This window comes from Antedon bifida, chromosome 11 (genome assembly GCF_963402885.1).
Source record: "Antedon bifida chromosome 11, ecAntBifi1.1, whole genome shotgun sequence".
Classification (NCBI taxonomy): domain Eukaryota; kingdom Metazoa; phylum Echinodermata; class Crinoidea; order Comatulida; family Antedonidae; genus Antedon; species Antedon bifida.
Genome location: NC_136236.1, coordinates 3,585,834 through 3,601,080, shown reverse-complemented (window position 1 = coordinate 3,601,080; position 15,247 = coordinate 3,585,834). Strand labels below are relative to the sequence as shown.

Sequence of the window (15,247 nt, the reverse complement as noted above, 5' to 3'; positions counted from 1 at the left end):
TGAAGGATCATGTAAAAATGATACTGCAGTTACTGCAGTACAGTAACTACATTTTGTTTCCATTTAAAGCTGTACAATTGGTGTATTCGATTGGAACTTTACTGTTGAGTATAGTTTTTCCGTTGAGTACTTATTTATCGAAGTATTTTGACAGATTTTCTTAACGAAAAAGCTCCATTGTTTAACGTTTTCTATTCAAATTATTTTCTGTTGATCACAATCCGTTTACAATTTACCATTCAAATACAAAAAGTACTCAACGAATCTCTATGTTGACCACGAAAGTTCCCAATCGAATACAACAATTGAGAACATTATCGCAGTAACTTATAATCTTGCCTTTTTAAAAATAAATGTTGCAAGTACAGTAGTACAGTATCCCCTTTTTATTTGTCCATTCAACAATGTCAGAAACTGCTAAATAAAATGAACAAGTTGCCGTCATCAACCAATGTGAAATAATAAACAAATAATACATACTGTAAGTTTTAATACAGATATTCGTAACAATTTCTTTGATTTTTCAATGTTTTTCTCATTTTCATATTATGTACTTTATCTAATGCCATTTTAATATAAGATGTTCTTTTTATGTGATAACTTTTTTTATGTGCAATATTTTGTAAAATTGTACACAATTTAGCCTTTGCCTACAATGTAAATTTTCGTTTTATTGAATAAAAAACCTTTAATAAATGAACAAGAATATACAAAAGTATTTATCATAATATATCCTTTCAACAGTATATACACTGTATTATCAATCTTTTTAAATAGCAAACTATATTTAGGTAATTAATAATAATCATCAATCAATCCAGACAATATGCTCTTCAGTCAAAATGCCATTGCTTGTTAATCAATCAAATTTTACTGAAACCTTTTTATTATAATTGATGATAGCATAATGTTTTTTTCTGTGAAAAATATTTGTAGTAAACTTGTATAATTACTGTTCAACCAGGATGTAGCTAAAAATAGAGAATACGGAGGATGAGAACAAACGTATGGCACAGACTGTATAGACTCTTCTAATATTGGGTGGGTGCTAATTAGTACATAAGTAGGTAAAAATTGAGTGGATTATTAAGACTAAAATAGAATTCACACTGCACGCCCACTTTGACACAGCTAAAATACTTAAGTCTATTTGTTGGAAATTGCAAAGTGCAGGGGTGGATCCAGGAAATTTCAAAACGGGGGAGCACTAAAAATATAAAAACTCTCACCTCTTCCCTATTCACCAATTATACTTAAGTGTTTCATTTCTACTCAGTAATATTAAAGTATTTTCCTTAAATTGTATTCACTTAGATAGGATTTTTTTTTTTACTTTTAAGCGTGTTTCTCTTAGCTTAACTGTGAATGGTGAATATGGCCACTGAATCTCACTACCTTAAAGGCCAATTTACACAGAAAAATATAGATATGTTATTCCTAATGACCATTTACACACAACGTGAAGTGGACGGGCAGTTTTCGCTCAGGATAGATACAGATTCTATGTGGGATATAAGCTACACAGTTTTTTGCTTACCACAGTTACGACTCGTCTGTGTAAATTGGCCTTAAGTCTGTAAATTCAGACCACTTTATAGTCTCGGCCCATAAACATTTATAAACATTAGCTTCCAATATAAAACCACTAGGCACTTTGATGTGACAGTCATTCAAGATTTCTTGCTGTAATTTTTTTTTCAATATAAATAAAAAAAGTATAACTTAACTACTTTCTTATACGTTATATACAGTACCTTTCTACCTACTTTGGATTTTGTTTTTTACTATGTATAAATACAATTTATGATGATAAATTTATTATTATACTTAGGCCTATTGCTTCAGTATGGAGCCTGTGGTATTGATAGTACTGTATGTAAAAAAACAACATTTTATGAATACTCTTGAGATACCAGGTCACCTAATAAATTAATTACAGTGGTTAATTAGTGTTTACTATACACATTTCACAAATGCTTGGCGACGTAAACAAGATAAAATGTGTAGGTCATATGCGGTGTAATTACTGAAGTTACGGTAACTGTAGAATGCATGCGCAAGGCCAAAGCTATTTATAGATTCCCCAGGCAGTATGACACACTGTTTATTATTATTAGTAAAGTAGCATTATCAGAGGTATGATGAGAGTTCATTATTGTTTCATTACTGTTTGTATTGATTGATGGGTTACTCAATTATTAAGGCAACTAGGTATTGAACGAAATTCTTTAGCATAGCTAACTGTTTGTGTTAGTACTTATTGATGGATTGATAGAACATGATTTGTTGATTGATTAATTTAAGATTGATGTAAAGTGAGGCGCAGGAATCAAATATCTAAATATTGAAAAAAAATCTGTATAACATGAAAATCGTTCATCTTCGTCTTTTCGTTGACCTTTCAAGGATCATATGAAAATTATTCTATACTGCAGTTTAGTTACTGCAGTAGCTACATATTTTATGCTTGGTTCTCACTAGAGACGCAACACAAGGGCGTTATGCAACGTAAGTGATTTGACCAATCACAAGCGATTGCTTATTCGCGCTATCGCTTGTCATTGGTCAACACGCTTGCGTTGTGTTTATGTCCTTGCGTTGCATCCTAATGGGGAACCAAGCATAAATGTAATAATGTATGATTTAGTTTTTCTTTCAAATGTCGAATTTTACTGTATGAAGCTACTGTATCATTGCAATGAACAATTAATTACCCCAAAAAACTAGTAGATTAATTGCATTAACAGGTAAAGAATTAACAAAATACTACAGTACTACAGTAGGATAATTTTAACACGGTCCCTTAATGTTACGTCAAATGAACCTGTGCTTACATATATTTGACTCATAATTATCGAATCAAATTCAAATGCTAATATCAACATACACTTAAAAGTATGTGTACAATTTGCCAGAATTTTATATTGCCTTGTATTGTAATGACCACCATCAACTCTTTTGAGTAATAATCACAACGCAATAAAAGACTAGACTACTGTATGCAGTAATTACGGATGATAATTACATGTTGAACACTTCGCTTGATTATGTAGCGATTCTTCAGGATCAATCCGATGACCTTTGACCTTTTAAGTATAGTAGCCAACAAACACTTCATGTAGTACATGATGAGCGTAGGAATTTGCTGGTCAGCCTAGGGATATGAATTACAGATGATTTCAAGTTGTTTAGTTGATGAAAAATGAATGTACTGTATACTTCATTTCTATAAGAAGGGATTATTATATTTGGAAAAAAAAGGTAGTTTTATAATACACTTAAGCTAGTAATTTGACAGCTACATTATATGACATTTAAATGTTTTCTATTTAAAAAATACTGTGAAGCCCCACCCCTCATAAAAAAATTGTTTGAAGTGTCCCCTGAATATGGGTTGGCAGTAGTGTAATATTGCCAGTTGTTCATTTCTTGGAATTATCCCATTAATAGAGGTGTATCTGTATATGGTATCAACTGTAAGGATAGTGGAGTATGTTACACACTATTGACGTACTATAGCTTTAAGGCCCATTTACACTAGGACGATAACGATCAACGATAAGTAGATACGGTAAATATGCATTTTTCATACATAAAAAACTATAACTATAGATAACCATCTATGCTTCCTTTGATGAAAATAATTTTTTTTTTTTTTTTTATTTCCTACTCATCCAACAGCGAGTAACTCGCCAATTACAGGATAGATAAACTAGTTAATAATTTATCGTGCTTATAAACTAAGTCTCATTTGAGGCTTAGAGAGTGGAGTTGAAAGAGTCATGAGTTACAACCCTGCACAAATATATATATTTTCACACGTCCAATCAATAATATCGTGACAATACAACAATTTTATTGGTTTTATTAATGATGACTTCATTTGATTGAGTTTAAAAAAATATTATTTTTATCAAAGACAGCATGATTATCCTATACTAGTTCTTGAAGGAAAAGGTCTAATTTCTCCTGTTTTATGTAAGAAAAATGCATGCTTATCTATTTATTGTCGATCGTTATAGTCCTAGTGTAAAAGGGCCTTTATGTTATATTTTAAGTGTATTATGGATCTCCAGATGTCCATAGCTGAAATGATTGTAATTGTATCCTGTCACTTAGTTTCATCTCTCTGGTGCCAGATCAGTGACATTTATTTTATGCAATAGTAATTTGATAAAGCAAAATAACTTATATAATATGTCAAAGATCGTCGATATGTTATCACAAGAGTGTAGTTGATATTTTTATACCCTATTTAGATGAGTATCATATTGTATTGGTTGTTGTAACCATGTTGATACACAAGTACAGAGATTAGCAAAGACATGATCACCTGACAGGTAATCAATACAACATTTTATTAAGCATTGAGTTTAGGTGGTAGAATCGTTGATCATGACATATATATGAATGGAGAAGGAGGATATAACATTAAATGTGTATTTTGATTGCAGAAAGGATTATGAATTGCTAGAAAGGGTTTCAAATTGCTAGAAAGGGTTGCAAATTGCTAGAAACGGTTGCGAATTGCTAGAAAAGGTTGGGAATTGCTAAAAAGAGTTGGGAATTGCTAGAAAGGGTTGCGAATTGCTAGAAAGGGTTGCAAATATCTAGAAAGGGTTGTGAATATCTAGAAAGGGTTGTGAATTGCTAGAAAAGGTTGTGAATTTCTAGAAAGGGTTGTGAATTGCTAGAAAAGGTTGTGAATTGTTAGAAAACATTACAACCAATCAAACTGATTTTACTAATGTATAGTTTTGTTTGTCATCCTAAAGTCTGTTTATTTTTGCATTACTTACAGTAGTAAAGTCTATACAGCTCTATTAGAAGAGGGAAGGGAGTATATTGTATTGTATATGTTCATTCGACATTTTAATTAAACTAACTATTATTTATTATGGTATATAAACATATAAAACAAGCAGCCAGTTGGTGCATTTGTTGACATAAAATGTATTAATATTAAAAATGGTACAATATTTACATCAGATTTAAAATTTTTAAAAAAGCAGAAATATATTTATATTGAACTTATTAAATATTATATTTTTAAATAACAAGACAAAATACACTTTATAACTAAAAATAGAATGGTGAATTAATAACCTACGTCATTTTTAATATATATTAATAAAACATCCATTTGATATTTATTTATATATACTGATATGATGTAATATGATATTTATGACATTGGCCTTCACCTTCTATAATAATATACTGAATACTGAATACTGAAATGCTTTATTTGTCCATCATCATAAAATAACAACAGAAATTCTTTTTGAAGATTGACAATTATTAGTACAATAATAAATAGATATACAATATAATATATTATGTACACACACATAATTGCACAAAAAATATGATGAAACACAGTGTAATATATATCATAATAATGTTGTAATCTACGTTACCACTCCAATATGTAATGAGATAGTAGGTATATTAAACTTTATGTGGATCAAATTTATTAGGTGCACATGCATTTCTCTTTAAGGTGAACTCCGGGTTTAAATACACCCAAGCGTATCCACATTCTGCTTGAGAAATATTGTCTCTCTGAAAACAAAATTATGTTGCACATTTAATCTAGGAATAATTATTTCTTAAAGGTAAACTCCAGGTTTAAATTCTATTTTATTCATTCTGAAACCACCCTCAGTGTGTTGAAGCAGCAGCCAAAGGGTGTCCACATTCTGCTTGAAAAATATTGTGTTAGAGATGAATACACCTCATCGACCAATGTTTACTGTACAAACTTATTATCTTTGCTCTCTTTAGATACTACAGTACATGGGCGTCTTTAAAAATATAACACCCATTTACATGGGCTTTCAAAGCTGTCTGTGTTTAATTAGGGCATTAAATTTGTTTTGACACATTGTACATCATGGACCATAAATGTTGGCAAGTTTTGTCTAATAATAATAAATACATTTTATTTTTCAGCTAATGTTTGCAGGCATTATTGGACTTTATTACAGTGCAATTCAAAACCAGGTTTACTTTGGATCTCCTAGAGCATTTTTTGTTAAGGTACGTAATTATGTTAATTAAAAAAAACCAACAAAATTTAATTTATCAAATCTAAGCGTCAATTTATTGAATCAATTTTAAAGAGTTGTATGTTCCGTGTCCAACTTACATGGATAAACCAACAATAGCCTGTTTCCTCCTGAGAAAGAGCTAAGAAAAGATAAAAGGAACCTTTACAATAATAGACTAATATCTGCCAACCTCAATGTGCCATAAAGGGCCTGAATGGCAACAAAATAACCAATTAATTTGTTAACTTCAGTTTCTCGGCAGCAGAAACAGGGCAAATTTCAAATAACCGGTTACATGGCAATCTCAATGATTAAAAACAACCAATCATTTTGGTATTGTATTCAAACGGTCATCCCTGTGCAATATTTGCAATGCAAAATAACGGTCATTTGATTGAGTTAACTACTATATCATTTTAAGCGTTTGACCGCCCGGACACGTTTTTTCGTCAGCAATCACCAACTAATTTAAACAATAGTTTTGGAGTACCGGGACAAATTTAGGATAAATGCCATCGATATAAAAATTATATTTTAAAATCTATTTACAAATAAACTGTTATGTAGTAGAAACAGACCCTAAAACATATCCTTGATTTTTAGGTGATCATTTAGAATAAAATGATCACCTATTGTTATTGTATAAAATCTTTATTATTATTTTTTTTTTTTTTATTTTTTTTCTTTTTATTGTTTCTGTACACTATTTTGTGTAACAATTATCTCAAAAAGTTTAATGTCAATGATTACAAAAATTTCAGAATATCTTTCAAATAATACAACTTAATCCTAATAAGCTTTCCAGCGTGATCACTCATCCGTGACGACATTTATACGCCATTTTGCGAAATCACATTATCAATCATATCTCCATAATTCATTATCACATATTAATGAAATTCACTACACGTAAACTTCAGATCAAGGGTAAAAATATTAGCAAATAAAAACGCACGCTCACGTAGGTTCATGCGCGTGATATCGCGCGTTAAAAATTTAAAACGCTCAAAATTAAGTTTTGATCAATTTAGAGCATGAATTAGGCCATTTGCGTGTTTAAAAAAATTACTGCGCAAAAATGCGTTTTTGCGCGCGCGATACTTAAAAAGCGTAAAAAATATGAATTTTTTTTACAAATCTCATTCTACTCACCATCCTTAGTACATTCACCAAATTTGAGTCAGTTCCGACTTAAAATAACGCTATACGAGCACGTTAAAAATGACAAAATGCGCACATTTATTTTACAAAAGTTCTGAAAATGGTGAAAAATAGGTCTTTTTTAAAATGAAAATAATTCTTCAGAATGCAAGATGACCCCCGATTTTTTTAACTTATTCTGGAAGCCATTGAGTTGTAGATATGAATTCATGTACACATTTTACGTACAAAATGTTTTGACGTCATCAAATGGCCACTTGAATTTAAAAATTAGGATTTGTTTTCTTTTTGTGTAGATTATCACATTCAACAGAGCGCATCTTGGTTATGTGTGCTCGAATTTCGCACAACTTTCAGTATGTGCTTGCTTAATTATTTATCTTTCCATGAGTGGTCAGCGTTTTCATTTTAATGACGTCATCCTGCGTAAAAACTTGAATAACGTAGGCCGTGTAATTTCACCTTCGCAGTAAATTTGAATATCTTACAGCTCTTCAGAATTGAAGGTTACCTTGATGATTATAATTTATTATGAAAGCTGATGAAATGTAGATATTAATTCATATAAAAATTAAGCCTATCGGATGTTGTGACGTTAACTTATGGCCAGTTGAAGTGAAAAAGTAGTTTTTTCATATTTTTCGTCAAAGTTATACACAATTCAAAGAGCGCGCACAGCGCTTCTACGTGCCAAATTTTTTTCCAAATCTTATATTTTTTTGCTCAATTAATTATCTTTCGAAATTGTCATCTTAAAGTTTAGTTTGATAACGTCATCATGCCAAAAAATTAGAACATGTGTCCCGCAATTTCACCTATGCTACACTGTATATAGATATACAGTATATACTGTACATATTGTATATGGCATATAGGCACAACTCAGCACTATAAGCATATAATAGGATGGCATACATCAACATTTTCCGATCGTATGTTAACGTACGTGCATGTTTAAAAAAAAATTAATTTCAGTAAAATGATAAAAATGATCACCTATAATTCGTCAAAGTGACGAATTAAATTCTAGTTCTCCTTGTTGTTGTCTATTCAACTAATTTGAAGGCTGATACAAACATAACAATGTTATCTGCAAATAACGAAGATCAGTCATGTAAATAATCTGTAGAAAAAACACTCACTGACAGCCAAGAACCATCTAAAATGTAACTCTAATTGCTAATTCATCATCCAGTGTCGCTGGTTGCCATGGAAATATCTTGTTTCCATATCCCAAAGATGCCTCTGTCCATTCCAAACTAATACATTTGATTGAGTTTTTCATTTTTAAATGCATTAGGAAATAAACTTGATATGCATGTATTGTGTTACAGTGTGGTCAAATTAGCTTAGCTTTCACAATATTGTATTGCAACGTTGATTCGAACCACAATTACCAAAAAATGTTTGTGGGTTTAATCTGAACTACCATATCAAACATTACTACTTGGTATACTGTAATGCTGTTATACATATATTTAAATATATTTATAATATTTGATTGCTCTGACAAATGAATATTTTTTTTCGAAAGCTTGAAATTCTTTTCTGGCTGTTTACTGTTTTGATTTTCTTTCTGGATATTTTATTTGTATCTCCATTGAGATCCAGCCATTGATACCCACAGTATTGTCATTTTTTCAGTAATTTGCCTTTGAATTTATAATACTTAATTACATATAATATTGGAAACAAATTCAGTATTTGGTTAGATTTGGACCAGGTCCGATTACCCCCAGGTCCACACGAATAAAAAGCAATACCCAACTGAAAGTGCCACTGTGTAACAACCAGACAAGTTTGGAACCGCATGTCTTTTAAAACTGTTGTTATAGTTAAAAAATTGGTCATATTCTATATGAAAGAAGCCAAACAATATTTAGAATAATATTTTGTATCTGTATTGTTCTGTAGTTCAGCATGCTACCAATTTAATACCAAACACCTCATCCATGAAAATCATAGTAACATTAGTAATAATTTTTTTTTTAGACCGTGTGCTTTGGACTATCTTTCTGTTGCGTTTTCATTAACACAATTGCCAGTGCGTTCTGTGGAATACAAGCAAATATTATAGACTCTCTTCATCAAAACTATCAACACGTTTGCGACGGTGACCAAAACACTCACATTGCAAATCGCGATTGTGTCTGTACACGGAGGGAGGACAATTTAATAAAACATACGTACATATTTGAAGAAATTGCAGATTGTCGGAACTTTCTTCTGAATCTTAAAACATACCTCGTATTTCAGTGTTCGCTTAACGCAATCGGCGGACTCGCTTGTTTTTTAGTTGTCATTATGATGTGGCGATCACGTTATATGGATTTTCATTCAGGATTACGGTTTTACTCGTACAGCGCCAGCATTCCTAGTCATCCATGGTCGGACCGCTTGTCACCGCCGTATGAAATGTTTCTAATGTCTGAATCAAATAATAACAACCCAACAAACAGTAACCCTGCATCGCCGAGGCCAGGGAACGCAAGATGACAGAAGAATGTTGCTAAGTAACAGACAACAGTTCATAAAAGTACTAAGAAGATAATGGAATTTATTCTATTGTACGCGATTGAATGAGGATGGAGACAGTACTCGAGGGGGAGAAATGAAGATAAAACCAGCCTTGATCTAAAGTGCCGTAGCAATCTTATACTTTAAGTTTGCACTAACCGTGTCGAAATTTACAATTACAAAGTGAACATATAAAAAGAACTTCTTTCTTTTAATCTGCAATGTTGACAAAACACTGAAGAAGTTTTGTGGAAATCTGGCAATTATGATCAAACTTACTACTCACTGTGATCTTTCCAGAAACCTGTACAAAGTGGTATCAGAGTTACTTTTTCTCTGTGATCTTTACAACGACCCGTGCAAAGCATTGTCAGAGTAATACCTACTGTGATCTTTACAAAGACCCGAGCAAAGTGTTTATCAGAGTTACTTTCTCTCTCTGATCTTAACAGAGACCTGTGCAAAGCATTATCAGAGTTTTGTCAGAGTTACTGTGATCTTTACAGAAACCTGTGCAAAGAATTATCAGAGTTACTTTCCCTCTCTGATCTTTACAGAGACCCGTGCAAAGCATTATCAGAGTTACTTACTGTGATCTTTACAAAGACCTGTGCAAACCGTTATTGGAGTTACTCACTGTGATCGTTACAGAGACCTGTGCAAAGCGTTATCAGAGTTACTCACTGTGATCGTTACAGAGACCTGTGCAAAGTGTTATCAGAGTTACTGTGATCTTTACAGAGACCTGTGCAAAGCGTTATCAGAGTTACTGTGATCTTTACAGAAACCTGAGCAAAGTGTTATCAGAGTTACTGTGATCGTTACAGAGACCTGTGCAAAGTGATCAGAGTTACTTACTGTGATCTTTACAGAGACCCGTGCAAAGCGTTATCAGAGGTACTTATTGTGATCTTTACAGAGACCTGTGCAAAGCGTTATCAGAGTTACTTACTGTGATCTTTACAGAGACCTGTGCAAAGCGTTATCAGAGTTACTTACTGTGATCTTTACAGAGACCCGTGCAAAGTGTTATCAGAGTTACTTACTGTGATCTTTACAGAGACCCGTGCAAAGTGTTATCAGAGTTACTTACTGTGATCTTTACAGAGACCCATGCAAAGTGTTATCAGAGTTTACTTTCTCTCTGTGATCTTTACAAAGACCCGTATAAGGCGTTATGAGAATTACTTTCTCTCTGTGATCTTTACAGAAACCTGTGCAAAGCATTATTAGAGTTCATTAAAATGGTGTGTTGAACTTAGATATTAGCATGCAGTAAGAGTTTTTAAAGCAAAGTTTGACTTTCCAGATAATATAAATGTTGATAAAATGCACGGTTAGGAATTTCAAATTTACTTTTTCTATCCACTAGCAAACCTTTTGCTATTTGTAACTAGCATAATTAATGAATTCTATAAAAAAGTTTACAGAAATTGGCAAATGAAGTACCATTGCTATTAAGGCAACACAAAAAAGTAACTATAGTATATTTTGTTTTCAAAAATTAATTTCATGCTACAGTAGTTTGCCTGGGTGAATTTCGAGTCCTTGAATTTCGAATCCTGATGTCCCCTAAGATGTACAGCTCACATTGAACATTGTAAACAGAGACAGAAATGGAAAATCATCATCAAAATTAGTAAGATCTTGCGATGTCAATATAATTTATCGGCATTTATCTCCTGCAATCAGTATTAGACTAAAGCACCATTCGCATTTTTTGGTTGGTTAAACTATCTCTATTAATAAATAATATTGTACACCTATATTTTCTGCTAAAATTTTAGTGTATACTGTACCTCCATGGTTAGAGATAATGGTGACGTTTCTTAAGAAAATTGTGCTAAACGTGGTTTGGAATGTGACATACAGTACGGTTTAAAAACCAAATCAGAATTATCTAGCAAAAGTCTGCAATACAAAAAAGTTTGCCATCATATTTAATGTGAATTTAAAATACTTATTTAAAAACAGAATTTATTAATTTACTTTATTGGAATCTTTGGTAATTTTCCATTTCACATTTACAAGCAAACTTTTGTGTTATCCTGTAAAATTATGGTTTAACCAGGGAGGTACATATTACATTATACCTCCCTGGTTAAACTGACCTACGGTACGCTGTCACATTGGACTTTCCAGCTCATAATTATAATTACTGGGTTTGTGTCTTTGCTTAGAATTTTACCTTTTCCAAAAATATATGGTTCTTCAAATTTATATGCCTCATCTTGATATATACTTGAAAATACAAATACTATCCAATATTGTCTACATTTTTTGGTTTGGTTGTTCAAATTTTACGCTATAAAACATCATTTTAGTATTATATTTCATAATTATGCATATACTATCCATTTTTTTGGTGAAAAATAATATATCCAGCTATTACTGATTCTAAAAAATGTCATTTATTCATTTTTGTAAAATGTTTAAGAATTCCACAGCGCACAGAGTTCATTTTTAAGGTGATTCATAATATATTCAAATAGTAATCGTGATGGATAGTTGTATTTATATAATGTGTGGGTTTAAGCTAGCTTTTTATAATGTTTTTGTTTTATGAATAATATGTTAGTCAGCATTTTCAGCATGCATTTTTATTCCACAGTGTACATTTCCACCTACAGTAATACTATATCACAACTAAATAAAAAATATATTGTGCTGAATATAATAATATACTGTTAGTTTAATATATTGTATTATTATTAATAAGTAAAGATTTATATGGCCAGTTTTTTTACTGCAGTGTTAATGACCATATAGCAGTTTTTTCATAAGGGACCATGTCTAAATGATTCTACTGCAGTTGCTGCAGTAACTCATTTTGTTTATGCAATTATATTAGTATTTATTATAATAACAAGGTTTTATTGAGTAAGCATGCGCACGTTTATTGTAGAGAATGGCTCATAAATATCTACATTGAAACAAACTAAAATCATCCTTTCTTGTAGTAGTTACTGCAGTAACTGCAGTAGAGTTGTTTTCAAATGATTCTTAATTAACTTGGTCTTTATGTATGATTAACGAAAAAGAGAGGAAGATACAACCACTTATCCTCCACCCCATCAACACGCCATACCCCACCCCAATCAAACCACCCCATCCCCATTCTATCAAACCACCCCCATTACCGACCCATCAAACCACCCCATCCCACTCCATGGCCATCCTTTCCCTTGCCCCTAACTGAGCGTAAGTAAACTTGTTAAACTCTGCGATAGCTGTAAAATCATTGCAACCACAATTTCTTTCAAAGTTTCATCCACAAATTTCAAATCTAAAATTTAAAATGTAAAATATATTTAAAAATATGGCATTAACATTTTTATGTGCCTTTATAATATCTATCGGAATGTACTATTGTTGACTGTAAGAAAACCTTGAAACTCTAGTCCAGTTTACCAACAACTATTTATAATTATTAAATGTGCAGGTAATCTAATTTACCTAATGATTTTATAAACATAACTTCATATTTGACTGTATAAAAATTGAATTCATAATATGTATTCAATGTAATCTATATACAAAATGGTTCATTATTTAATTTAAATAGTCTCTTCAAATTGTTGAAATTTCTACATTTGTAGATTATGAAATGTATCTTAATAAAAAAAAATGATATAAAAACTATACCAGAAGTGATGCCGTCAACCTCATATGGTTTTTATTTGAACACACACATATTAGGCGTACTGCTTACTGAAACGATACAGATCCTTCTTGCCCCATACTGTCAATTTGAACATAAGTATTATACAACATATTGAACATTTATTTTAGTAATGTTATAGAATTTAGTCTTCGCTTCAGATCAAAAAGCTAAAATGTGTTTTTTTTAACCATTGAATATGCAAGAATAACATTGATTTTTACCTTTAGCAGAAACAGACCACAGTGTTCTCCCGAAGCAGGTTTTGCCAGCAAGAAAATAAATTGAATGAAATAAATTGGCTCCAACCGGTATTAGAATGGTGTAATCAAATTACACATAAAATAACACTTTATCTAGTAGTGGTAGGCCTAGCTAATAAAGACATAGACCAAGCGCAATCAAAGCTATATTTTGTCAATTGGATAGACAAAGTATAATATTATTTGACTTCTTTGTATTTAGTAGATTAGAATACGTCTTACAGTCAGTGTAGTGGCGTTTTTAGCCTTTTTTAAAGGATTTTAATGACTGTTTTTTCCTCCTGGCCCCAATAAGCTCCTGGGTTTTGCCAGTGAGCGCTCATAGCCATTACGTCACTGCTTATAGTATATAAATAATCCAGTAGTTATGTTTTTTTTAGAATTGATATTGGGAGAACACTGTAGATATTAGTAGTATGTTGACTCCTATACCTACAGTATTATATTGAGAATTAAAAATATGATATCGTTTAAATGTTTGTTATTTTCAGTGGTTGAACAATTTTAAAATGGTGCAATTTTAATTACAATTTAAATTAATATAATCATTAAAATGTATGGAATCCTATACAAAATTGTATGGTTTTATTTAAAAATATATTCTTATGTGCGGTAAAAAATCACAACCGTTTTGGTATTTTATTAGAGGACAACTCTATTGAAAAATAACTTTAAAGGGTGACTCCAGGGTATAAAACTTCTAGTGTTTGCTACAAAATATATAATCTTTGCAACAACATTGATAATAATCCTACTTATTTTTCATCATCGTTAGGCACAAAAAGGCATCGTTAATAAAGCCATTTAAAGAAAAAGTGGGGGGAAAAGGTGAAATAAGTATAGGGTTATTATCAATGTTGTTTAAAAGGTTATATTTTCTAATTTAAACAGTAGGAATTTTATACCCGGAGGTATCCTTTAACATACCAACATAAATGTACATAAAAATAACTATCTGTATATTATGTATAGCAAAAGTTAAAAGTATTATTAATGTAAATATACATAAATCTTCATTATTTCTACTATTTGTATTGTGAGTGAAATGACTACAGTATTTAACCAGTTTTATGGTCTTACTCTTCTTACTGTGCAATGATTAAACAAATTACTACTTGTAAAATTGCGGTGTTTATAATGCAACAATGTTATATATACTTTTTGATTTCGTGGAATCATTATAAATATTTTACCTCCTTCCTACAATCTCCAATCATCACTCTTCTATTTACACTCCCCACCCCCCTTTTTTTCTTTATCCTTTTCATAAATTTCGTACATCCTCTTCATTGTTTTCTTATTCCTTTGTTCTTCCATCCCAATTCTTTTAATTTTTTCTCTCTCCTTTTGCACAATTATGTTTGTACCAAAATATAAGGGTAACATGGTGTTTTATTATTGGTCTAATTTTAGGCCTCTAGTTTTATTTCTATTTCAACCGAATAAAATATAAATGACATGAAAATAAAACCTTTTTTTAATTGATTGTCTTGTTGAAGCATGTTTTGCACTCGGCAAATTAATTCTCGCACAAATCAAAAGCAGTGGAGAGTGCGCAAGTGTAAACCTTTTTTATACAGTAATATTCTGTA

General features: G+C 31.3%; 1 protein-coding gene across 2 annotated transcripts in view; it reads left to right on the top strand.

Moving 5' to 3' along the window:
- LOC144855888 (sarcospan-like) overlaps positions 1-15,098 on the top strand; it is a 33,924-nt gene extending 18,826 nt beyond the window's left edge. Inside the window, exons 3-5 of one of the 2 annotated variants that reach the window (XR_013614871.1) lie at positions 5,956-6,042; positions 9,207-10,312; positions 10,864-15,098. Coding sequence is in view for 1 of the 2 variants with exons in the window: in XM_078713843.1 (XP_078569969.1) it covers positions 5,956-6,042; positions 9,207-9,710 (591 nt within the window). In the remaining variant the exon portion in view is untranslated. Of the gene's footprint in view, positions 1-5,955; positions 6,043-9,206; positions 10,452-10,863 lie in introns of those variants that run through there. The other variant, XM_078713843.1, reaches the window with a different exon arrangement.
- The last annotated feature ends 149 nt before the right edge of the window (positions 15,099-15,247 follow it).